This window comes from Monocercomonoides exilis, assembly GCF_001643675.1.
Source record: "Monocercomonoides exilis strain PA203 chromosome Unknown scaffold5-2102611, whole genome shotgun sequence".
Taxonomy (NCBI): Eukaryota; Preaxostyla; order Oxymonadida; family Polymastigidae; genus Monocercomonoides; species Monocercomonoides exilis.
Window position 1 is genome coordinate 808,233 of NW_027150550.1, and position 26,337 is coordinate 834,569.

General features: G+C 41.6%; 3 protein-coding genes across 3 annotated transcripts; 2 read left to right on the forward strand and 1 right to left on the reverse strand.

Moving 5' to 3' along the window:
• Positions 1–60: 60 nt before the first annotated feature.
• On the reverse strand, positions 61–15,816 carry MONOS_3154 (putative Calcineurin-like phosphoesterase; the record flags this gene model as incomplete). The annotated part of the gene is made up of 2 exons (XM_067873134.1): positions 61–15,552; positions 15,736–15,816. 2 exons carry the CDS (start codon positions 15,814–15,816, stop codon positions 61–63), a joined length of 15,573 nt encoding a protein of 5,190 aa, XP_067734235.1.
• A 1,525-nt stretch (positions 15,817–17,341) lies between these two features.
• MONOS_3153 (uncharacterized protein) lies at positions 17,342–21,481 on the forward strand (the record flags this gene model as incomplete). Its single annotated transcript, XM_067873133.1, has 1 exon — positions 17,342–21,481. One exon carries the CDS (start codon positions 17,342–17,344, stop codon positions 21,479–21,481), a length of 4,140 nt encoding a protein of 1,379 aa, XP_067734236.1.
• Positions 21,482–22,939: 1,458 nt separating this feature from the next.
• Positions 22,940–23,728, forward strand: MONOS_3152 (uncharacterized protein; the record flags this gene model as incomplete). Its single annotated transcript, XM_067873132.1, has 1 exon — positions 22,940–23,728. One exon carries the CDS (start codon positions 22,940–22,942, stop codon positions 23,726–23,728), a length of 789 nt encoding a protein of 262 aa, XP_067734237.1.
• Between the last annotated feature and the right edge of the window lie 2,609 nt (positions 23,729–26,337).

Here is a 26,337-nt window from a genome sequence, read left to right on the forward strand (position 1 = left end):
AACAATACAAAAGAGAAAGAGACCTTACGTTCGTAAGGAAAGTGATAGAAAGAGAGAGAATTACTGCATGAGCAGCTTTTCTTCTGCTCTCCTTTCATCATCTTCACTAACCTCTTGCTCTTCTATGTAAGTGAAATTCTCATCTTCAGTATTTTTTTCTTCTTTGGGTGAAAAGCATTCTTTTCCTTCAACATCCATCTGCATGGCTGCTTCAAGAGAGCACAATATTTCAACACTGCCATCTTGTCTGCTGCCTTTTTCGCATTCTTCTCCACCCTCTTGGACTTCCAGCTTCGTATCGTCTTTATCAGTGTCTTTGGCTTCATCTCTTTGGCATTCTCTCTCCTGCTCACCTTTGAGTCTCAGTGGGGATTCTGCACGAGGCGGAGGCGTGTGCCGTTCATCGCTCGAACTAAGCGGAATTGAACCGAACAATTTGAATTCAGACTGGTGATTGTTATCAGTTGATTGGGCTGTTGGTGACGTTGTTGATTCAGAAGGCAGGGATGGGATTGTTGCTTCAAGCGAATGCGAAGGAGTGTTCTCCGAAAGATTTTCACGTTCACAATCCGATTTTGAATAAGTTGAATTCATTTCACAATTCGGTTTCTCGCTTAAAATCCCAGAATCAGCTAAATCCTGAGTCATTAAGTTGCAAGTTGAAAAATTATTTGAACTTGATTTTATAATCTTTCCTTTCTTTAGCAATTCTTGCTCCTTGTCTTTAATGTCCTCCTTTATTTCATATAATCGCTCTCCCATCTCATAAATCCAATCTTTTCCGTATGTTCTTTTCAGATCAGCCAAAGTTTTTGACAACTTCTGTGAGTATTTTTCAGAATCTGATATTTCAGCGTTAGCGGCAAAAGCTGCAGCCGAATTAGTAACCGTTGCAAGTGCAGTTTCTGACGATGCAGCTAATTCTTCCTTGTTTTGGTTGATTGCCTTCTTACTGTCCTGAGTCTTTGATCTTCTATGAGCAACACTCTTTGGAGAAGAAAACTTAATCCCAAGTGGCTTTGGTGGTTCTGGAGCAGAAATATCAGCAGATTCGGGCTGCTGTTGAGAAGTGCCTAACTTTTGTTCTGATACGTTTCTTTCATCTTCTTTTGCATCGCCAATTTTTGCTTCTGTTTTTCTATGCTCACGAATTCTATTTCTTCTCAAAATCTTTCCAAGCTTTTTCTCCGCATCTTCAATTGAACACGCATCCATCCGAAGCATGGCATCGAGTATCAATCGTGCATCGTTCTTTAACTTTTCGTTTCGCATTGCTTGTTCTTGCTTTTCTTCTTCCATTGCTTTTTTCATTGTTCCTTCAATGTCGTCTTCTTCTCGGTGTCCGCTCAATTCCTCCTCAGAAACAATCGTTTCCATGTGGCAAAGAGGCCCATACTGAAGCACATCAACCATCAGCACTGGCGCAAGCAGCGTCACATCATTCACAGAGGAAGGAATGCTCGCCATTGCGTCATACAGTCTGAGGTAGCGATCGAGCTGAGGAATGGCAGAAGGGATGGTGGATGGGATTGCTGAGGAAAGAGCTTCTGAAAGAGTTGTGGTTGTCTGAGGAGAAGACGAAGAGTTGAGTGAAATCGTTTGTGTTTGCTGGGGAAACGAGGCTGTGGACGCTGGATTCACGTGCAATTGTTGGGGAGAAGCCATCGCATCGATCTGAGATGTGCTTAGGAATGGGGACGAAAAGATAGGAGAAGCAGAATGCAGAGATGGGGAATAAGATAACGAACTTGGTGAAACTGGCTGCTGAAGCACAATTGATTGAGTGGAATGGATGGAATTGAGGCTGCGTCGAAGAGATAGAATTGAACGCGGTAAACGAGGAATTTGAAGCGGGCGTTCGATTGATGGGATGCAGAAGTGCGACAAATTGTATGACAATTTCAGGACTCTTGGATGGCGGAGGGCTGACTGCGAAAGACTGAGTTCTTTGAGAGAGGACAGGAAAGACGATACGTGTGTCAGTGAAACAGCATTCGAAATAGGCGAAATGGCTGCAAATGTGGCAGAGTTGAACGGAGAGCACTGTGGTGTGCGGGGAGATGCAATGTGCGGAGTGAGCGAATACGACGTTGTTGGCGTGGGCGAAGGCAGAGGCGACATCAGCTGGAAGGAGGCAGCAGAGCCTGTGTTGATGAACGGGGCAGGAGAAGATGGTGGTGAGATTCCTAATGATGTTCCAAGTGAGAAACCTCCGAGACCATCATTGGACGAATACGATGAGGTTGTGGCAAGACAGGCAGAATTTGATTGGAAGGCGTGGAGGCACGCACCAGTAGATTGAATAGAAATGCCATCAGTATCGGTTGTCTGCTGCTCGCTCGAAATGCGCTTCTTTTCTTGCGTTGCTCTGCGAATGCTTGCAATTCTTTTCATTTTGCCAACGGCTTTGCGTATGTTTGCATAGAAGTGATCTGGCTGAGAGCTCTTCAGGATCTTTCTCTCTGCAATTGATGACTCCCTCTGCATTTCTGCAGCAAGAACTATCTTCGCAGCAGCCGCTGCCACACTTCCACGGCCTCCAACGCGTTCATTCGTTGGAGGAGCGAGCTTCAGCAGCAGCACACTCGCCTCGTTCGGGCCGCAGTAGTCGTAAGCAGAGAACACAGTGATAACTCTATTTTCGTGAGCGGCAGAGAATCCACGTGGAAAGAACTGATGTGCTCTGATGAGCATGTCGATGTTGTTGGAAGCCATGAATCTACGGCATGTGTCCAACGAGTATGGACATCTGTTCCCATTGGGCAAGTCAACATCCCCCGGATCAGCCCACAAGGTGGTGTGCTGGATGTCCTGCACACGGAAGCGTGGGTGCCCGAAGTTCCACTTCCGCATGGTCGGATCTTCGCACTCGGCAAAGTAGTCGAAGCGGTGCATCTTCGGCATCTCCTCCTCCACATTCAGCGCTGGCACCATTGCAGTGAACCCTCCGTGGCAAATGAGAATGTTCCGCTCTTCAATGATAGGCGCTGGTGGAGGAGTAGAAAGGAACAAGGCAGATGAAACATCAATTGGAAGAGAGGAATTGTTCAGAGAAGCAGAGTGAACGGCAGAATGTGCACGTGAGCGTTCTGTGGTGAGAGTGGAAGCTGAGACAGATGAAGTAGACCGAGAAGTTATTAGCGATGTGGAAGAGCTTGATGAAGAAGCAATCATTGACGGAGTCGAACAATCAGGCGAGTCGAATGAATTTGTTTGCGCATTCCACTTTTGAGAGGCATCTTTTTGAGGCGAAGAAAACGATTCTGGAAATCCATTGGCAGCTTTCTGCTTTTCATTTATCTGCGTTGTTGCATCACCGAGTACAGAAGGCTGCGAAATAGGAAGCAAGTTCTGAGAACAGGAAGAGCCGCAAACAATGCAAGAAGGAAGAATAGATGATGATCGTGGAGGAGCTTCAAAAGACTTGCGGTAAATTTGAGATTGTAATGTTCCTTCCAAATTCGAATGCTCAGATGATTCTTTGCTGAAAATGAGATTGCTCCAGTTGATGAATCTTCGATAGCAAGAAGGACAGATTGTTAGGCTGATTGAATCAAAACCAGTGTTGTAATTAACATTTTGTTGAGATGTTGTTTTTGATTGGCTGTCATCACATTGACAGAAATATGCATTGTTGATTGAGTTTGAAGATGGCTCATACAAAGTTGGTGAAGAGATTAGAGACTGAGAGCGTTTGTGACTCATTGAACGTTGTGGAGATGGGAATATTGATGAAATCGGTTGCACCGCTGGTTCTTTAAGTTTCTCTGTATTTTTGGATAGCGAGTTAAATGAAAGAAAAGATGGACGCATAAGCAAAGGTGATTGGTCTGTTTGAATCGGTCTATGGCAGCTTGAGCACAGAGAAAGCAAAAATGAGGGAGGTATCATCGGCGCGGCAGCCACAGAAGAATCGTCTGATGAGCATCCAGCTGATGATTGGCCAGACAGCAAAGAAGAGTTCAGAGAACTGGAAAGAGTGCTTGTTGAAAGATGACGAATGGCAGAGCCAGCAGATTTGGTTCCTGTTTGCAGCGTCTCGATGCTCCGCAAGGATGTCGAAGGGGATGCGGTTGCTGATTTACCAGCAGTTGTATTTGAAGAAAGAGGTGCTGTTTGAAGCTGGTTTGATGTTGATTGATTTGCCCCTGCCATAAAACGAGCGAAGTCTGTGCTGCCCAACGGAGAGAAATGTGGTCTCATCGCCAGCATCTGCTGAGTAAGCGGCTGTGCACCTTTCTTTGCATTCTGAACTTCAATTGACAGATTCTTCTTGCTTTTCGAAGGCAAACACTCTGAACTAGATGGAGATGGACTGCTTTGAGGAGTGGAAGCATTTGTAGCAATGTGAGGGATAACAGGAAGCGGAGGATGATACTTTAGTGTGGCAAGAATAGCAATGGGCATGTTGTTGAACAGCTCCAAAAAGCGTGCATAGAGCGGATGCTTCAGCCGATATTCGTATCGGCCAAACTGGTTGACGATTCTTGTGCCAGGCGGCATTTCACAGGGAAACTTCTCAAACAGCTCCTCGTTGAATCCCCAGTCAAACGAGCGATAAGACTCGTGGTTCCCTCTCATCATGAATATGCGGTCAGGCAATGCAAGATGGTATAACAGCAGCAGCAAAATAACTTCGAGTGAGTTCTTTCCTCTGTCCACGTAGTCTCCCAGAAACACCACTTTCGACCGAGAGTGTGGTGCAGTGATGACTCGATCCACTATTTCGAGGGCAGAGCGGAGAGAGTTCAGAGAACCGTGAATATCACCCACCACAAGAAGGCCATGCATGTTGTTCTCTTCGTCGTTCACTCCTTTGTCTGGGGCGTCTTCGCAGATTGAATCGATCCGATTCGACATTCTGTTCAGCAGCACTTGTTTTGTTGCGCTGAGTGGAGGAATTGTTTTGTTGTTTGGGTTCTTCTCAGAAGGAAGACGCTGATCTGTTTTGCTGTCTCTTGGTATCTCAATTGGCTGCTCGTCATTGTTTGTACTATCTTCAGTATTCAGCTGTTCTGCAGAAACATAACTGATTGCCTTTCCCTTTCGATAGCCAGGCCCATAGTGGACTTCTATCTTCTTTAGCATTGATGAACCAGGCTTTGTGTAATGTGTTTGTGCAAGTGTCAAAATTGAGTCAACCATTTCAGCTGAAAAGTGGAGCGACAGCTGGCCAGTGGCTGGGAAGTACCTCGAATAGATCATTCTTCTGACCTGCTCCACAAACAGCAGCGAAATCCCGTCTTCGGTTGTGGGGAACTGCAGCTGCGGTGGCGGAAACGGCTCGCGCAGAGGAAGCATCTTTGAAGGTGTTCTGTGCCAGCCGAAGCGGAAGACAGCCTGACGTGGGTCAAACATGGTGGATGGATGAAGAGAGCGAAGGGATGTTGGTGTGGAACAGCGGAACAGACTGCGTGAAATACGCTTCATCCGTCGAGAGGGCTCAAACAAGACGATTTTGGTGTTTGTGGAGGACGTGGAGGAAGAAGGAGATGAGGAGGAGGATGAGACTTTTGCTGGTGGCTGAGCTGGAGGAGTGAACGAAGAGATTTGATTGTGTGTTGATGGAAGAATCGAAGCCGAAGGCAAAGAAGGAGCAAAAGCAGGAGTCGATGTAACAGAAGTAGATGTACCAGAAGTTAATTGTGAAGGACCTGCTCCATTTGCATGAGTAGGAGAACGAGAAAGGAGCGAACCAGAAATTTGGAGCTGTCTGAAAGAACTTGGAAGATTTGAAAGTGTGCACATCTTTCTGAGTGCTGGAACTTCCATAAATTTGTCTGAATGCTCACCATTTTGTGCCTTGCTGTTTGCGAGCACCTCAAACTCATCCAATTCGTTCATCCTCTGTTTCTTTGCTCGGATTCGTCTGCTGCGTTCCTTCCTCCTTTCCTTCAGCTTTTCATCTGCCAATCTTCCCAAACGCTTCTTCATCCGCTCTGTCAAAAGAGGTGTCCAAAGTGTTATCTCGTTTCCGTTCAGATCAATTTTTGTTCCAATCTGTTTGGAGTCTTCTTTTGGTTGTTCCGAAAGAGGCTCAGGAACATCTTGTGTGAAATCCTGGCTCAACCTCGAGCGCTTTCTAGCTTTGCGCTCCTTTTTCGCTTTCTCTTTCAGTTCGGCTGCTCTTTTTTCTGAGGCAGAGGTGACAGGATCATACGGTGGTGCTGGTATTTCCCCGACGTCTCTCATTCTTCCTGTTTGAATGTCCTTTTGTGTTGGTTGAGAACACACAGGGAAATAGCGATGATGCAGCGGATGGTACACCACCTGGAAAGTGAGTCTCCACGACTCAAAGATACCGACTATACCGCACAGGTGATTGCAGGGCACAAGAGGCGCATGGGAGTGGAGATATGGCTTGAATGAACGAGGTGGAAGAAATGATTCTTCAGGCGTGATTGGATCTTGCTCGGGAGCTGTGCTGGTGGAGAGGCGATGATGTGTGATGATCTGCTCCTCTGTAAATGAAGCGGATGTGGAAGCATATTGTGCTATTGATTTTTCATAAAGCGATGGAGATGAAAAAGATGAGTGAATTTTTTGAGATTTTTCTTGATAGTTTTGAATATCATTGCTTGATTGGTAATAGTGCGAAGGCGTTTGATTTTGAAAGTTATTCAGTTTTTGTGTTGGCTGTAACAAAGAGAAATGAGGTAGAAGAGAAGGATTTGGGAACAAAGATGATGGATGTTGTGTTTGAATGCGTTTCTGAGAGGAAATAGTAACACATGGAACGCTTTCACTCTGCTCAGAAGCCTCAACTCCGTTTTCATCCATATCACTGGAATCTGCCCTCTGAACTGTTTGTGTATTCTCTGCTTGATCAAAAGACGTATGTGATGCAAGCGAAGAAGCCCTTTGGAGCTGCACTTTGCGTGCTTCCCGCTCTTCGATGATCAAACAGACTGCTCTTTTCAGCTGCGACGCAAACTCAAGAGACCCAAAATCATCCCAGTAATCCTCAAACTTCTCAATCGCCAGAAACTTTCTGTTTTGCTCGTGCTGACGAAACAGCCTTTTCGCTTTTCGCGAATATTTGAATTTCTTTTTGTGATCTTTCTGAGGTTGTGCTTTTGTCTTTGAACTTGTCTTAAGCCCAGCATCTTGCGATACCTCATTATTGGTGTTAATTTTCATATTGTTTGCATTGTTTTTCCTTTCGTTCTTTCTCCTCTTTGCTGCATCTATTCCATAAGTCCACTCAACATCCTCTTCGTCGAAAAGCCTATTGCACCATTCGCCTTCGCTCTCCTCTTCTTCCTCAAACTGTGTGTACCATCGATCTTCCGGTGCTAATTTATTCGGCTGTACTCTTTCTGGTCGCAATGAAATGTTTCCTGCTCTTTCTTTGATTGTAAATGTTTTTTCTTTTGTTTTATTTGATGATTTGCGTTTTGTTGCAGATTTGCTACAAGAGTGTGAAGAATCAGATTCAGAACTTGTATTTTTCGAGTTCATGCAGTTTTCATTGATAATCTCTTCTTCACTTTCAGACAAGACTATATCTTCTGACCCCCCTTCTCCAATCCCATCTTCTGAAAGTGATGAAGAAGACAGCTCGTCAATGAAGAATCCTGTTCTGCTGAGCTGTCTGGATGCCAGCTCCCAAACATACTCAGCTGCGTCTTCTTCTCTCAGGAAGTCGTCTTCAGCTGGCTGGTTCTCATCCCATTCAGAAACCCTGCGACGTCTGTGACAGCAGCGGTGAGTGTGTTTGAGGTGTTTGCTGTGGTGATGGAGGCATCTGTGCTTCGGATCAACTGAGCTTGGCTTGGCAAAACGGTCGAAGGAAGGGCTTTGGTTGAATGAAAGATGGTGTTGATGATACGATTGAGTTTCGTGGAGCTGGCGGTCAGAAATCAGATGAGGCGAAAGAGAAGGATGTGGAGATTGTCTGACAAGTGAGTGGTCGTCAGGCTGATGTTGTGTATGATGGTGGATCAGACTGTACGACCGACTTTGCTGTGAATGAATGAGCTGAGGTGACAGAAACTCTGTGTTCGGCTTGCTTGTCTGTCTATCATCCAAGCCTTGTCCACTCATTGTTGAATGTGAAGTTGCTGTGTTGCTCTGAGAAGGATCCAGCGGAGGCGGCAGCTCAATTGTATTGTCTTCTCTTTCCTTCGCCTTTGACTCTTCTTCTGCAATGTAAATAGCCTGTGGAGCAGAGGCTGTGAGTTTACTGAGACTAAACGAAGAATCATCAGCTGTGGCAAAGAGAGAAGATTGTGGTGAAATGTGTGTTTTCTGCTGCAGTTGCTGTTGCTGCTGAGAAAGAATGGGAGAAGTGAAAATCGAAGGGACTTGCTGGTGTGGCAGGTTGTTGTTCAGAGAAGTGGTATCAGTCATTAGCAGCTTCTGCTTCGAGTCTAATGAAGCAGAATTTGAGAACTGTCGTATGACAGGCGGAGGTGAAGGCGTTGCAGACGAAGATGGAACAGAAGAGCAAAGAGATGGGGAAGAAAGAAGAGGCGTGGCAGTGGTGAACATCATGTTGTCTGAATGCGCCAATGGTTCAGTCTGTGAACGATGCTCGTCAGACGATGAAGGAGAAGAGATTTGCAAACTCTGCAATTCTGGAGACAGATTGATAGCTGAGCGATCGAGAGAGGCTGATGCACTGCTTTGCATTCGCTCAGCGCTATTTGAATGGTTAGCCCCTCTGCTGCGGCTTGAGAACACCTCATCGTCCACTCCTGAGTCCTCTGTCCCTGTTTCACTGCGGTTGCCGTGTCTTCCATTGTTTCTGTGTGAATTGTGCTCGTTTCTGTTGCCTGTTTCGCAGCTGAATGAGTCAAATGCATCGGTTGTGCTGCTTTCGGAATCAATAAAAGGCAGTTCGTCTTCGATTCGGCGTGAGAAAACAGAACAGTTGAGCGAAAGATGGGAGAATGCGCGTGAATCGTATGAATTGGGTTGCATGTGCTCTTCAACTGAATGAATGGAATGTGGATGGAGATGGCAATGAATGTTATGATGGTGGGCATTATGACAATGATTGTTGTGTTGACTATGTTGGATTTGGCCATCATGATAGTTGTGTATGTATTGATGATGATGATGATGATGATGATTGTGTGCGTGATGGCGATGAGGCAGTTGTTGCGAAGCAACTCTGTGTGAAAGACTGGTTGAAGTGATCAAACTCAAGTTCGGTTTGCTTTGCAGATCTGATCGATAGCTTGGCGAGTGTGTGAGTTCTAATGATATGCTTTCGCCAAGATGAAGAATTCTGTTTTCGCTTCTGCGTTTTTGGAGACTTTTTGGAGAAGAAACAGGCAAATCACGAGAAAGAGATGCGGCTGCGGCGATGGCAGCAGGTGTTGGAGTAGAAGACAAAGCAGATGAAAGTGCATCAAACGAATGTGTCTGACTGAGTGTGGGTGTTTGTGGTTGGTTTTGATGCTGTTGATGATGCTTTTCTTTTTCTTCTTCCTCTTTTTGTTGTTGCTGTGTTTGTGTTTGTGATATTTCCTTTCCTGTTGAATGAGAATTATCTGTAAAATGAGCAGAAGGCAAGACAGGATGCAAATGATCCTCTGATGCCTTTCTGATTCCGAGCTCTCTTTGCAACTGGCGAGGCGATGCCATCGGATTAAAAGGGACAGAAAAAGGAAGAATTTGACCAGAAGAGGATTTCAAAAGAGAAGGAGACGACGATTCAGAAGATGTGTGGATGGCTGAGGGAGATGAAGGAAAAGAAGAAGTGCCCAAAGATGGAAGAGAAAGACGAGGTGGGTGGGTTGTGAATGAAGGTGTGTATGGAAGAGAAAGAGAAGAAGATATCTGAAAGAGCAGAGGAGAAGAGACCAGCTGAATGGAAGAAGCCGAAAGCGAAGAAAAGTTCGTTGGTGACAGAGATGGAGAAGGCAAAGGCGAAGATGGCAGAAGCAGCTTCTGTTGACTGTTTTCAGATTGATCGTTCACAAACACGAATTCTGAGTCGCCTTCGCCTATGTACTGCTTCCAGACAGCATACAGCTCAGCCTGGCTCATCTGGCAGATCGCCTTGCGAATGGCTGATTTTTCGAGCAGGCGCTCTTTTCGCATCAGAAACAGCAGCTTTCGACGAGAATCGGCTCTTCTTTTGGATCTTCTTAGGACAGAAGCACTGGACGAGTCTGAAAGCGGCAGGGAGGAAGAAAGAGGCTGAGAGAGATTGGCTGCGGGAGACAGAGGTTGCGATCGAATTGGTATTGACTGGATGTCTGAAGGAGGGTGGGTGATGAAAGTGCCATGGGGAGAAGGCGGAGGAAGGTCTGCTGCATATTGCAGAGTGAACGAAGAAGCAGAAGACGAAGGCGCCATCGATGATGTGGACAGAGAAGAAGCGATTGGGCGGTCAAAAGACAAGTCAAAGGAGCTCCTGTGAAGATGGTTCTGTGACTTGCTGAGTTGCGAGAGGGAGTCAGAGGAAGGGTGCAACGAGGTGAATTCGACAGATGGGGAGAGAGAAGAAACAGAGGAATAATGGCGAGATGGCACAGACTGGTCAAAACTGGTGGAACGAGTGGGAGAGTTAAGGGCATTTGAAGTGGAAGAAAGAAAAGAAGAAGCAGAAGAAGAAGTAGACGCAGCATCTGATTGTTGAAGAAGCAATTGGGTGAGTGGAGGAGTCATGTTTGAGGAAGTGAACTGAGATGTTTGTGATGTCTGTGATGTGAGTGAAGAAGTAGAAGGAGAAGAAGTTGTGCGTAACACTTGGTGGCGTGGAGATGCATCTGCCAGCTGAGCAGAAGCCATTCTGAATGGAACAGCTGGCAGCTGGTTTGAGTCAACACGTTTTGCCAGTGGAGAAGGGAGGCCGTATGTCAGAGAAGCAGAGGAGCTGTGTTGAATGCAAGGACTCTGGGATGCACTGTGGGGGTGTGCAGATGCAAGCATCCTGTTTGCTCGTAAGGCTGTTTGTTGCTCCTTCGCACGCTGCTTGGAGAGTTGTGTGGGAGTTGAATTGACTGAAAGAGAATCGTGATTGGGCAGAGTCTTCGACATCGAGGTCGGAGACTTTCTTACACTCGCATTTTTGCTCCCTCTTTTCACATTCACCTGCGCGGCATCTTCCTTTTTCTTATTTAAAACTCCATTTCTTTCCGCCTTTGCCCTGACCGCCGCCACAATTCTTGCCTGCCTCTCGTCTCTTGCCCTTCTTTTGATCAGACTTCTGAGCGCTCTCCCAAACTCACCCCGATGTGCTGCTGATGTGTGGATGGAATACGGTGCAAGCACTCTCTCACGCAAAGCAGCCAGCAAAACACGCGCCAGACGCAGCTCTTCCAATGCTGTGAGAGAGTTCTGCAGGTGTGATGGGGCTGAACTGGAAGAAGATGAAGAAGATGATGATGATTGCCTGGTAGCAGGTGACTGTGGATGAGAGCCTTGTTCAGTTGTTGATGGATCAGAAGGCGCCCAAACCTCAGAAACCAAAATAGGATCATTCGTCATTTCTATCTCATTATCTATGCTTGGCAGCTCAGAAACAGGAGATACGCCTTCTGATGCACTATTTACATTAGGCTCTGCTTCATTCACTTGATTTTCCCCTTCCTTCTCCTTCTCCTTCTCCTTTTCTTTCTTTCTTCTCCACATCATTGTCTGCACCCCTGTTCCTGGTGCTGCGTTCTCTGGAAGCGAATACCTCTGCTGCATGTTTCCAGGCTGGTACCCGTCTTCCGCAGGAAGCTCTGTGTGGTTGGGAATCCACACCATCATCTTCCCTTCTCTGTTGTATGCAGCCAGCCTTCCGTTGACATCTCCTTCGACAGATGGAGGAGCAGGTGTCTTTGAGGAAGGGCGAGTGAACACAGCGAGATTGCGGATGGCAGTGATGAGGGGCATATCAGACGGGATCACACACTGCCCCAGGATGCGCCGGCCTTGTGTGATGATGGCAATTAAAGAGGATGTTGGATGAGGGAGAAGCTTTGGTGTTTCACGTGACTTTGCAATAACCTCACAGTCTTGTTTGTTCAGAGGCGAAGGCTTGTCAGCATCGTTTTCTGTGCCAACGGAATCAGCATTTGCAGTTGCTGAAGAAGAATCTGAATTGTCTTTGTTTGCCTTCGCCAAATCTGATTCTGAATCCAAATTTGTTGAGTCAGGAGAATTATCTGATCCATCAAGAGCATTCTCATCTTTTTGTGTTTTCAAGTTGTTCTTTTCATTTGCTGTTTCTTTTTTCTCTGTATTTTCATTATTGCTTGCTTTCACTTCATTTGCACTGAAATAATTCTCGTTCTCAACTGAATGTGTGTTCTCTCCACGATAAATATGCACTTTCCCAGGCACACAAAACGCTGCCACAAATTTTGGCGCCTTTGCCCAGTCGTCCGATGTGCTCCATCCATCCACAAGCATCTGCTGCTGCAGACGGAGAAGCGGGTTTAAGAACGAATTTGACTGTGTTGCTGCTGTAAACGGAGTAGAAAATGCAGTTGATGGCAAATGATTGCGAGATGAGGCATTGTTGTTAGCAGTTGCATTTGATGCAAAGTTGCCTTGTGAATGATGAGAATGAGGCAGATTGAGTGAATGCACTTTGAATGACTGCAAAGGCATTCCCTCTTGCTCGTTATTGTGCGCATCTCCACCAGCAGCCCCAGCCGTCTGCATTCTCTGTGTCTGAAACGAGTGTGTCTGCTGCTGCACAGCCATCAGATGCTCCCTCACCCGCGGGGCAGCCTGCGCCGCAAAGAAAGAGTGGAGGTTTGTGTCGTCGGCAGTCACAACAGAGCAGAGACGAGGATCAACCGGCGGGTACTGCAGACTCGTCAGCTGGCAGAAGTCGCCCAGGTCAGTCACTTCCAGCGGCCAGCCGGTGTCTTGGCTGCCTTCATTGAGCTGCTCCCCGGGCTTGTTAATATCCTCCTCATCGAGTGAAGGCATTGAACTTTCGCTGTCGCTGCCACTTTCACTCAAAATACTGGGTAAATCTTCTGAATTTTTGGGTTCTTTTAATTTGGTTTGTGAAATAGCAAAATTGTCTGTATTGTTTTCTTCTTGTTGTTTTGCTGTATCAATCTTTGCATCTCCCTCTTCATCCTTGTTGTTGTCATTTGGTGCCTTGATCGCTTTCATTCTGTTTCTTCTCGCACTCCTCTCCATAATCTCCTTCTTCCTCAAGAACAGCCTTATCCTCTTCTCTCTCTCATCCACAAGATTCAGCGAATACGGTCTCGGGATCACATACTCCACAGCACGGGGCAGCGGAAACTGCCCCGGAAAGAACATCGCCAGTGCAGATGGCTTGGCAACCTGCTGTGGCACATGCGGGTCGAACGGGCGGTGCTGGGCAAGAATCTCGTCGACGGTGTAGGCATGCGACTCAATGGAGTGGTTGTCGATGACAAATGGCTTCTGTTTGGGGGGAAGAGAGGACAGAAGTGGAGGAGGAACAGTGTATGTGGGCTTTGGCGAGGAAGGGAAAGGGAAAATGGATGTGGTTGTGTCAAAATTCGTTTTTAGGAAATTGCTTTTTGATTTTGGTGAGTCCAACGGGAAAGAAGAAGCAAGCTGTTCATTTTGTGTCTGTTCGTTTTCTGAGGCGCAGAACGAAGTCGGAGATGAAGCAGCAGATGAGATTTCAACAAACTGTGTCTGTTGACTGTGTTGTTGCTGCTGCTGCTTAGAAAGCGAATGAGGCGATGCAACTTGCTCCTTTGTGATGTGGTCTTCCTTGTTGAATGAAGGGAACGAAGGAGCACATTTGAACAGAATCAATGTGAAGTCGTCGGGAACAAGTTGAATGGACTCTCTGTCTATTGCTTGTAGCTTGTCAGCACGGGGAGGAATCACAGAAGATGGCAGTGTCATTGGATTGGCAGCATTTGGCTTGATTGTGAAGATCTGGTGTGGGTTTGCGATGGCAGAAGCAGAAGTGGAAGAAGATGGTGCATTTGAAGAAGAGCGAAGTGAATCTTGTGGCTGCCAAAGATCGAAAAGAGGCGGCTCTGTTGGACGAGGAAGCTCAATGGAAGGACGCATACTGTGGAAATTGTGGGCAGATGACGAAAAGAAAGAAGAAGAAGCAGAAGAAGCAGAAGAAGCAGAAGAAGAATCAGAATCAGAACAGCATGAGCAAGAAGAAGAAGGCGATGAGGAAGAAGAGCGAGAGTGGTGCGAGTGATGATAGCTGTGCTTGTGATGAACATAATGATTGGCATCAGCATTGGCACAGCCACACGAAGACTGGTCGAAGTTTGAGGCAGAAGAATCGGTGCTGCCGGAACGTCCTCTGAAGGAAGGGCTCTGAAACGACTTGAATTTTTGAAGCTGTTTGGTGTCAGTTTCTGTCTTTCGTGGTGTTTTATCCGAAGAATGATGCAATTTTTCAGCTGAAATGCCATCTTCTTGCTGACTATTTTCATCGCAAGTGTTTGTATCTCCATTTTTCTGTGCTGCATCCGTCTGACTGCGCCGAAGAGAGCTGCAGATCAGCGGAGAATTTGGATGTGGTGCACAATGAGAAGGGCTTGCTGGGGAAGAAAACGATGCAGAAGATGCACCTGATGATGACGATGATGACGATGACGACGACGATGATGATGATGATGATGCAGTTGAATCTGTGCTTCCATGTGACTTGGTGTGTGGATGGAGGTGCAGCGATGAAGAACGTGGAGAGCCAGAAGGTTTCTGTCGAGACTGCATGAGGGTCGGTGGAGGGCTGTGTGAATGAGGAGGATTGCCGAAAGAAGGCGAGGCGCGAGGTGATGACTGTATCTGCGCTTGTGTTAGAGAAAAATGTGGCGTTGCACCTGCTGAAGAGTTGTCTATTTTGTGGGAATTTCTGGCTTTGTCTGAGTAAAATTCATTCCCTTGACTTCTTTTCCCATTGTTCAGCGGTGGCATTTTTGGAGTCCCCTGGGACCTCTGCGCGCCAACAAGTGCAGACTCTTTGATGAGTCGTTCAACCTCGGATAAATCTGGAATTGCTTCGACATTCAAAGGAATAGGACAATCAGTGTGACGTCTCCAAAACCTCCGGAAAGCTGGATCTTTTGCGCACATTGACAAAATCCTGGTTTTAAATTCTAAAGCACTTTCTCCAGGAGAGACAGAAAAAAAACCTCGTGGAGGTATCATTGATTGAGTCATTAGATTTAGTTTTTCTATGTCAACTGTTTGATTTGCCTTTTCGTTTAATCGATAAAAATCGTGCAAAACTTGTGGAAGCATTGGATCGTACAATGGTACAAGAGCAGAATTTTCAATGACTCGCTGCTTTATGTGTAAAGGCACATCGCTTAAAAGGATATCAGGTTCATCGAAAACAAATACAACATAAAAACCGGGTACGCTTGAAAGACTTTTTAAATTTTGGTCCGATAGAGAAACTCGATCATGATTCAAATGGTTAACAAAACGATCAAGTTCCAGTTGTGGAGTTTGTATTGATCCGGTGTGATGTTTGGTTAAATGAGAAGAACCTTGCGTATGGTGATGTCTACGCGACACTTCAGAAGAATCTTTCCTTCTTTTAATCCTTTCATTACGCTTTATTTGTTCGTCATGGCGAGATGTTGAAACAGCTGATGAGTGTCGGTGAATTTTCTTTTCACATCCAAAAAGCACAAAAAAATATTTTCCAATAAAAAATTATGTTGTGAGTTCCCAATCAATATTGAGGAAATATTATAGTCAAAATGTGAAAAATGAATGCACACAACAAATAAAGCAAAAATAAAAAATGTAATAAGAATTGGAAAAAGATAAATAATACAGCTGAAATCAAACATCTTGGACTTCTTGTTCGGCCGCATGATGTCTTGGCAATGTTTGACTCGTTTGTGAGAGCTGCTTTGAATTCTGAGACATGAATAATGCGGACCAAACAAATACAAGATCCGGAAATAATTTATTATGGATGCAGAATGTAAACTTTTTCAGATACTCCATTAAGCATTCCAAAAAGGAAACAGGAAGCAAGAACGTTTCAAAATATGTGAGTACAATAAATGATTAATTATTGTGGTTTGTGATTGAGCTTCAAAAATTTGACCATTTTTTAATTTTTTAAATTAACAGGCAATTTTTGCTCTTGTCATAAATTTTATTGTTTATCTATTTCAAAGTCAAAACATAAGTAATGGTTTCCAAAGTATTTGTGCTTTTAAGTTTTGCTTTTCTCATGGAAATTCATCTCAACTACAACTATTCAGGAATCCATCCAAACATTCAACAAACAAATCATTCACCAAAACCATTTTCGCAACGAAGCATGATGCTTAAAACTCGTTTTCAATCTCAAACATTTGATTCGTTTGTTAAATCATTAAGCATAAATAGTGTTTATTCAATGAGTTCTGTGAATTCAAGGTCCATATTCTTTAATTCCTCTTCTCAAATGACTTCTGCAAATATCATCCAACAATATGAATCCTCGGTGATAGAGATGGGATTATTTTCTAGTTGCATAATTGATGATTGCTGTTTCTGGAGCTTTTCAACAATTGTGAATTGCTCAAAAAACACTTTTGTATCAATCGTAAATGTTTCACATAACATTCAAAATGTTAATGAGTTATCTCATAGCATTGCTTATTCATATTCATCAAATTCTTACATATCCATTTCAAATTCAGTTTTTTCAGACTTTGTTATTTGTCAAGGCAAAGTATTACTCTGTGTTGGAATATTTGATTTTACGGATATTAGTAGCTGTTGCTTCTGTAACATTTCTCAAAATAGAAGGTTTCATTGAAATGAAAACACATTCAGCTATTTTCATAGATGCTCATTTTCAAATTGCAATTTTGTTTCCTCCTTGAGCATTCTTGAAAATGGAATTGTGTGCAGAGCTCAAAACTCAAATGCCTTCAATTACTTTAATTCTTCTTTTATTCTCAGTGAAAGGATTGTCAATTCATTAATATCACAAAATAGAACGGAGACATCATCTTCGTTGAATTTCAGCAATTGTGAATGGGTTGAATGCTCGGCAGATAGAGGAGGAGCGCTGTATGTCCACGACAACACTGCTGCCGTGCTCAAAGTCGCTAATTCTTCATTCGTGAGATGCAACGCAACAAACAAGAGAGGTGGAGCAATTTATGCACTCAATATTGCTGAGTGCCTTGTTTATGATACAACTTTTCAAGAATGCTATTGTGTAGCTTCCAATGATTATGGAGGAGCAGGAATAGAATGTGAAAATCTTATTTCGCAACTACTTATTCAGAATTGCTGTTTTAAAGATGGATGGTCTGATAATGATGGAGGTGCAACGTTCATTTGTGATTCTCAAACAAAAATCAAAGAATGTGTCATTGATTGCTCTTTCATTAATAATAGTTGTCATTCTTCAGAAAATGGAGACGGCGGAGGAGTTTGTATTTATCAAATGAAAGGAGGAGTGGTGTTTCGAAATTGCCGTTTTGAAAATTGTGATTCGCAACGTTATGGTGGTGGATTAACAACATATATTATGAATGAAAATAATGGAATACTTTTGTATTATTGTTTCTTTCACAACAATTATGCAACGCTATTCGGCCATGATATTTGCTTTCAAAGTTCAATGAATAATCATATTGATAGCTCATGTAAAACAACAAGAAACACAATAAATAGAGTTGTTCGCCGTTCTGATGGTCAAGACTTAAGCAATTATCTTTCCTGCGAATATGATTCAATCAGATATGTTGCTTCATTCATTGTTCAACCAAATGCAAAAGACACTTACAGTTGCGGATTCTCCATGGAATATCCCTGCGAATCAATCAGTTTTTGTGTCTTACAACTTATTCCTGGAGTTGTTGTGAATATCAATATGATGGACGGTTCAATCCCTGAGACACATCCCATTAAAATCCTTAACAATCAATACATTTTAAGTGGGTCAACTGAAAGCGGAGCAGAAATACAAACCATGTTCGCTGAATCAGACATGTCTCTTTTCAGTGTGTCAACAGGATCGCTTGATGTTAATAACATTAGAGTTATTCATGACTCTTCAATAAACAATAATAGAGAATCACGAATATGCTGCATTTCCAGTTCAGGTGCAATCAATCTGAAAAACACAAATATATCAACTGATAATTCACATTCTCCTTACACATCTTTCAAAACTGAAATGATAAGAATCGTTGCTGGATCATTAACAATGGAAAATGTTGGATGGACTCGTTTTTTTTCATCAACGTCTTTCATATATTTGCAACAGGCAGAAATTTTGTCGATTTCATTGCTTGAAACAACATTTGAAAATATTATTCGAACCTCTCAAGGTGCTGCACTTATCGATTCTTCAACTACAACTGCAAACATTGCACTAAAAAAATGTATCATTGACGGATGCGGAAGTCAATCTTCTGTTGATGGAGGTGCCATACGCATTTCTTTGAATAGTCCATGCCAGCTAAAAATTGAAGAAGGAACAATTCAGAACTGCTATGCATCATCATCAGTTGGAAGAGGCGGTGGCGTTTTCCTAAAATTGTGCAATCTTCAAGTTGAGTTTTCTGTCTTCACATTATTCAACAATAACATTGCAAAATGGGGATACGACTTGTTCGTTCAATCTCCAGATCTTCAAGCCACTTCCACAAGTGGCCAAGTATTGTTGAAAATACCTTGGAACAGCACTTTCAGCACAATCAGAGGATTGGATAATGAAGCAACATCTGTGCCTATTCCATTATGTGTGTATCTTCTTGATCAACCACAAAATATTACTGTGGCAAGGAATGATACATTGAATCATCCTCTTTGCGGTTTCGAACAGTTTCCATGTTCGTCTTTGAATTATGCACTAACTCGTCAATCTGGAGACAAGTTCGTTGTTTTCAATGATATGGTCATTCTTTCAGAGGATATTACTATCGAGCAAAATAAACATATAATTCAAGGTGCATGCGAATCTTGCGGACTTGACATAACAGACGAAATGAATGAAAATTCTAACTCATTGATCAGCACCTCGTCGATCACACTCCTAACAACCTTGAAGTTCGCTCTTCCAGCCGAGCTACCATTTCATCAATTGTTCATGAAGTCATCATCTCCTCTTCTTGAGATCAGTTCTTGTTCAATCAGCACAAAAGATACTGACTCCGTCATGACCTTTTCGTTTCTAGAAATGGATGCAGGACTCCTCAACGTTTCTTTGTTCAAAACAACATCCTTGCTATTAGGAAGTAATCCATTGTTTGTTTTAAATGGTGAAAATTCAATCTGTTCTTTCTCTTCTGTTCACATAGAAAAAGTGTCTTCAACATTATCATCTCATATCTTTTCTGTTTCAAGTAAGGTCACATTCAAGATGATGAATTCGATATTAAGTGCTTCAACAGCTTCTCAGGACAATCAAGATCTCTCTCTTGGAGCAATTTTCGCCAATGCTCCTTTCTTGGTAGATCTTACAAACAATACAATCACTGGCTTTGTAAAGAAAAGCTCAAAAGGTGGTTCAATCATATGCACTCTGGAAGAAGGAGGAAAAATAGAGATAATTGGAGGCACCATTTCCGAGTGCAAGAGTTTGAATGGAGACGGAGGAGGTCCGTGGATAGCAATGGGTGGAGCTTCTTCTTTTTTCATTGGAAATGCTAGTTCTTTAGCTTCAAAGCATTGTGTGAACACGAACTCAGAGCAACTTTTAACTTTCATAGCAAAGTGTGTTGCAACAGCTACCACTGTGACAAATGCTGGATGTGGTGGAGGACTTTTCTTGCAAGTTGGATCGAATGCTTCGTCATTTGTTCTAAATGACTTGCTCTTTGATCAATGCCAAGGCACAAAAGGAAAGGATCTGTTTCTTGTTGCTGATGATCTTTTTCAAGTTTTAAGCAATGATTCCATTTCTTTCAATCCCGATTTAAACGATTTCACTCGCCTCAATGGATACGAGCGGTCAACAAGCAACAACGCTTTTTCAATTCCTTTGTTGCTTTATCTGTGGGACAATTATTCGTCTGTCATTTATGTTGGTGGAACTGGAGCTTGGGACTTTTCCAGTTGCGGAAGTGAAACATATCCTTGTTCGTCCATCTCAGCCGCAATGAAACAACGCTTTGCCAATATAACAACAAATTTGATTTTGCATCCTTCCTTTTGCATTCAAGAAGAGCTTCTCATCTCTCAGAAAGAGTATTCAATTGGCAGCATTGAAGATTCAATAACTTGCCCAATCACGGATACAGTAATCAATAAAAGAAACGCTTTGATATCATCTCTAAAGTCAACATCCTTTGAAGGAATAACCTTTTTGCTTCCACAAAATCTTATATCTCACTCATTGATATTTTTATGCCTTTCAGATACACTGAGTTTGAATAAGTGTGCCATCCAGTTGAAAGAAGAATACATCTCTTTTGTTTTCGGAAGTGTTGAAGGAGGGAAGCTTCTCATATCTGAATTCCAATTTTGTCACGGAACTGTCAACAATGGAGCTGTATTTTCTGTGAATGGATCGAACGGTGATGCTTCAATACAAATGAGCTTCTGTAACTTTGAATCACTTAAAATTTCACCTGGAAATTTGATTAGTGCTGCAAACAGTGATGAAAGTAATATCACAGAATGCAATTTTTCAACAATTTCCAGGGTAAAGGGGAGTGGAGGTTGCTTTCATTTCGTCTGCAGTGATAGTGTTGAATCTGAACTTCGAAGCGCAAAAGTTAGCAAATGCAATTTTGACAAATGCAGCGTCGAAGAAAAATATGCTGGAGGTGGCGGCGTGTTCTGCTCTATTGATGAGCATTCATCTGTTTTCATAAGCGAGTGTCAATTTAGCAATTGCATCGCACCAAATGGAGATCAAACTTCCGGGTACGGGGGTGGAATATACTTCAATCTTGTCTCTTCAAATTCCCGCTTTTGTATTTCTGCTCCACTCTTTCCTCCACAAGCTCCAAACAAAGCAAAATATGACAATGATGTTTTCATAAAAGCAGTCGATTTGTCACGGAGCATCACAAATGAAACTTTACCATTTGTTGCCAGCATGATGGAGTCGCTCACAAAAGAGTCATTGAGGGGATATGATGGAAAAGATGAAGAACATGCAATTCCTTTGCAATTCTTTTTGAAGATATTGGACTCTTCGTTATTTGTGAAATCTGATGGCGTTGATGTGATTGTTTGCGGATTTGAAGAATATCCGTGCCATTCATTCGGGTATTCACTTCAGAGAATCGCTGGAAAAGAGAATAAATTTCTTTCAATAATTGGCAAAGCAATTCTGAATTGTGAAGTTATTTTGTATGCCACAAATGTTGCTTCTGTAGGAGATGTTGTGTCACATTTAGTTTGCGAACGAGCGTTGGATGGAAATACGCACAACGTGATTAGTGTTGATGCTCATTTTTCTTTCAAATCAGTGAATATCGAATTCCCGAACGCTTTTAGCAATGAAGCAAATGCCTTTATTTCACTGAAAGAAGATATGAGTCATTTAACAATCGAAGAATGCGAATTTGTACAGCTCGAAGCTGATTCCACATCGCTTCAGCTTGAGCTTTTTGTGGTCAAAAAATGATGGTTGACTCTTTATCAGACCTCATTCACTGCCATTTCCTCGTCAGTTCCCCTTTTCGATTTTTCTCCTTCTGCTTTCGTTGAAATACAAAATGCGAATATTGAAGATATTTTCCTTTCTTCGAAAAGCGCATTCATTTTGAGAGATGAAATCGAAAATGATCATTCCAATTTCGTTGAAGAAGAAAACTGCAACATTTGCTTTTCTTCATGCACATTTCTTCGCATCCACCAAAATTTCTCTGATAATCCGTCTGCCATCCAGGCAGGAAAACGAAGAAACAACGGAATAATTATAGCAAACTCAACGTTCCAAGATTGTGGTTCGACTCTTTCACAAAAAGGCGGTTGCATACTGCTGGAACTCCACGAGAACTTTAAGATTGTTTGTGCCAATTCCACAATTGTCGAATGTTTTGCTTCATATGTGGGCAGAGGAGGCGGAATTTTTCTAATTGGAAAAACTAACGAAAATCAGCCTTTGCAATTTGCATTTTCAAATATAACATTATCTGGAAACAGAGCATATCGTGGCTTTGATTTTTTTATTAAATGTCAAAACATTGAAACTCAAATTGTTGAGGAGCAGTTCCTGCTTGATTTTCGAAGTCTAAGCAGCAAAGAGCTCTCGATATGGGGCTGTACCAGAGAATCGAACGAAGATGAACAAGACTTACTTCCAAGAGTTATTTTGTTCAGAAGCGAAACAATTTTTGTTTCCGGCGTTTCGAGTAATAACACAAATAACAGACAATGCGGTAGTCTGAGCGGCCCGTGCACTTCGTTGGATACAGGCATTTCCCACGTAATCCCAACAAAATATTCTCAATTATTGATCGTAGAGGAAACAAATTTGCAGTCTGCAACTTCCATTAAAAGCGTTTTAATTCGGTCTTTAGATCAGCCTGAAAAAGTAATTATTCATTTGGACGAAAAAATAGAATGCGAGAATAGTCCTTTAATTGCCTCATACGACATCGTCAAATTGGAATATCTTTCATTTATTTTCAACACCTCGTTTTGTTCTGATGCCAACGCTTTAATTGGGCAGATGAATGGAACATTGAAGATTTCGTTTTTGCTTTTTTCAGTTGAACCAAATGATTCAATCCCTGTGAAAAACGATTTAAACTTCAATATTATATCTGTTGATTGCGGTAGCTTATTATTGGAAAATTGCGAGTTTTCGTTTCTCCGTTTGGCCAGGCCGATGATTCTCATTACTCCAAATGCTGAAGCCAGAATTGAAGACAACATCGTTCATGATATTGCAATCCAAAAATCGTTGTTTGCTTTTTAAAATGCTCTTTGGGTGGTTGTGCACGATTTGAATATTTCTCGAATACAGTTTCAAGAAGGAACTTGTTGCGAATTTGAGTTTTCAAATGTTTCAAAGGCAATATCGTCTTGTTTGTTTTTTGAAAACATTACAACTTTTTCGGACGTGGCATCTTCTATTATGGTCAACGATATTGAAGCGCTGGAATTATCAATGGAGAATTGCTCGTTTAGGAATTGCATTTCTCGTTCAGAAAAAGGATCCATTGCCTTGATCAGCCTTTGCAAAAATGTAACAATCAGTTTTTGTTCATTTGATGGATTCGATTCTGAGGCAAATTTGAATGTTCAGAATTCAAAATCAGATGCTGTTTGCAAATGGAATGGTTCTTTGGTTGATTTTTCAAGTAGTGATGTGTTTATGAAAGAAGCAAAAATAGAAAACTCACCAAAAGGCGGATTGTCATTGTCTGAAGGAAGTGTATCGATAGAAAAAGGGGAATTTGCAGGAAATAACACGAACATTGAGGGATATTCATCGGCACGCAGAAACATTTTGTGCTTCAATGCACAGAAGTTGGGATTGGTTGATACGAAGGAAGGAGGAACAGCAAATGATAACAAATTACAATGGATAATTTACGATGGCTGCAATCTCGCTGGCTCTGGATTTGAAAAGGGATGGGCTCTGTTTATGCCAATTCTTGAGGATATCAAGATTGAAGATTTCGGAGAATGGATAAAACTGAGATTTTTCGGAAAGATGCTCCATCCATGCAATCTATCATTTCAGGTGATAAGCTCAAAAGGTGAAGAAAAGCTGATTGAAACGTATGAGCTTGGGGAAGAAGGGTATTTGACTGAGAAAGAAGCTGAAGGGATGGTAGAGTCAAGTTTAATCAAAGAAGCAGAAGATGAGGCAGAAGTGCTTGTCAGGCTAAAATATGGATTCAAAAAAAGCCCTCTATAGGGTCAACTTTTTAATGGGACTTTTTCCCTTATTGGCACTTTTTTTGTTTTTGACTGCCAACTTTCAACAAACGTTGATTGGCTTTCAGTACTTCAAAAAACCTTTTTTACAAGTTTAACACAATTTAATTACAGTTTGTTTTTTAATTTTTGCTTATTACACATTGAGAAATTACGTTTTTTTGTTAAATTTGAAAGGACTTTTACCAGCCAACTAGGCGACGTCCAAGAAATTGGATACATGTTTTGAATAGCAAAAACTATTATTTAACTACTTTTAAATTCTTTTTTTTCACAAACACTTTTTTCTTGTTTTTTTCACATTTCATTTTTTTAACAACATTCTAACATAAAACCGATTATTTCTTTGTTAATATAATGAAATGATAAAAATAAAAATATGAAATGAAAAACAAATGCTCTAATAATAAAGTGTTGTTAAAATAAAACATTAATTTTTTCTATTTGTCAAGAATTTAACTTTTTTACAAAAATTTGATCATCGATGATTTTAAGAAAGCGCCATATGTCCGTTTCAGATAAATAGAAAAAATTAATGTTTTATTTTAACAACACTTTATTATTAGAGCATTTGTTTTTCATTTCATATTTTTATTTTTATCATTTCATTATATTAACAAAGAAATAATCGGTTTTATGTTAGAATGTTGTTAAAAAAATGAAATGTGAAAAAAACAAGAAAAAAGTGTTTGTGAAAAAAAAGAATTTAAAAGTAGTTAAATAATAGTTTTTGCTATTCAAAACATGTATCCAATTTCTTGGACGTCGCCTAGTTGGCTGGTAAAAGTCCTTTCAAATTTAACAAAAAAACGTAATTTCTCAATGTGTAATAAGCAAAAATTAAAAAACAAACTGTAATTAAATTGTGTTAAACTTGTAAAAAAGGTTTTTTGAAGTACTGAAAGCCAATCAACGTTTGTTGAAAGTTGGCAGTCAAAAACAAAAAAAGTGCCAATAAGGGAAAAAGTCCCATTAAAAAGTTGACCCTATACAGATTGCGTTGTGATAAAGAATAGAACCGAGCTTCTGAAAAATGCAGATGGGAACATTGTGAAAGGAGAAGAGAAAGAGAAAACATTGTGGCCGATTATTGTTATTGTCCTTGTTGTTACATTGTTGATCGTTCTGATTGTTTGGGTAATATTCATTGTTCGGTGGAGGAAAGTGAAGTATGAAGCAGAAGATCTGAGAGAGATTGTGAATGACAACATCAGAAAAGATCCGAAGGCATTTGAGATGGTGACGATGGAGATGTCGCCTGAAGCGCAATGGAGGAGAGCAGAGAGAGAGGCAGAGAAGAAGAATGATGAGAGGATAAAGAAAAGAGTATATGAGAAAAGCTTGAGTAATTCAGATTCATCTGAGCATTTGCTGAGTGAGAGTGGATCGACTGAATATATAGGGTGGTCCTTTATATTTTGTTAAAAAATTTTGATATGGTTTCATAATTTAATGAGAATAAAAATTCAATCATAAAAATATTCACCGTTATGAGTTGTAATAAACTCCAATCGCTTAATCCAACTTTCAAAGGCACGAATAATCATGTCTGAAGATATTGTATGAAGAATATTTCTTATTTCTATTTCTAATTCTGAAGAATTAGAAATTTTTTTCCCTTTCAGAGCTTGCTTAATGTAGCCGAAGAGGAAAAAATCGCATGGCGCAACATCAGGAGAATAAGGAGGATGCGGAAGAATATTTAAATGATGCTCCTCAGCAAAGATCTTTGAAATTGCTGATGTGTGCGGACGAGCATTATCGAAATGAATAAAAAAATCCATAGGAGAAACGGAAGAAAGGTCTATTTGAATCTGGCTAATGGGCATTAATATTGAATTCACGAAATATTCTACATTCATTTTTGTTTTTTCTGGTAGAATATTAAGAAAAAACAGCCCATGGACTGAAATGAAAATTGTGTACATGAATTTCTTATCAGAATAAGTGTAATTTGCTGCAGTTGACACTTCAGATTTTTCTTTTCTCCATTCGCATTCGAAATTATACCTTCTGAAGAAAAAAGATTCATCACCTGTAATCAGCCCTTCAAAATTTCTTTTTCGTAAATCTCTCAATTTCTCCAGTAATTGTAAGCCAGTTTGAACGCGGATTTTTTTCTGATCATCATTCAGCGAGTACGGCACCCACCTAATTTTGTAAGAATGGAGATGTAATTTTTCATGAAGAATACGAAAAACAGTTGTTTTTGCAGCACTGAATTGTTCTGCCAACGCTCGGGAGCTAATATGAGGATTTTCTTCCACTGCTTGTTGTATCTTCTTTATCAACACTTCATTAGTTGGTTTTCCGCGATTATAATGTCTCCTGTCAATTTCTTCTCGCCTTTGAATTCGAATGTTCCATGAACGAATAGTTCTAATATCCGGAAGTTTTAAACCATACGTAATTTGCAGTTTTTCATATATTTCTTCGGAATTCATTCCAATCAGAGTGCAAAACTCTGTTATATCAAAAAAATTTTGATAATTCATTTTTTATTTACCCATTTTTTATTCTTTGTGCAAAATATAAAGGACCACCCTATATCCTTGGAAGAGATTCAGACAAAATTCCTGATTGGGCTTT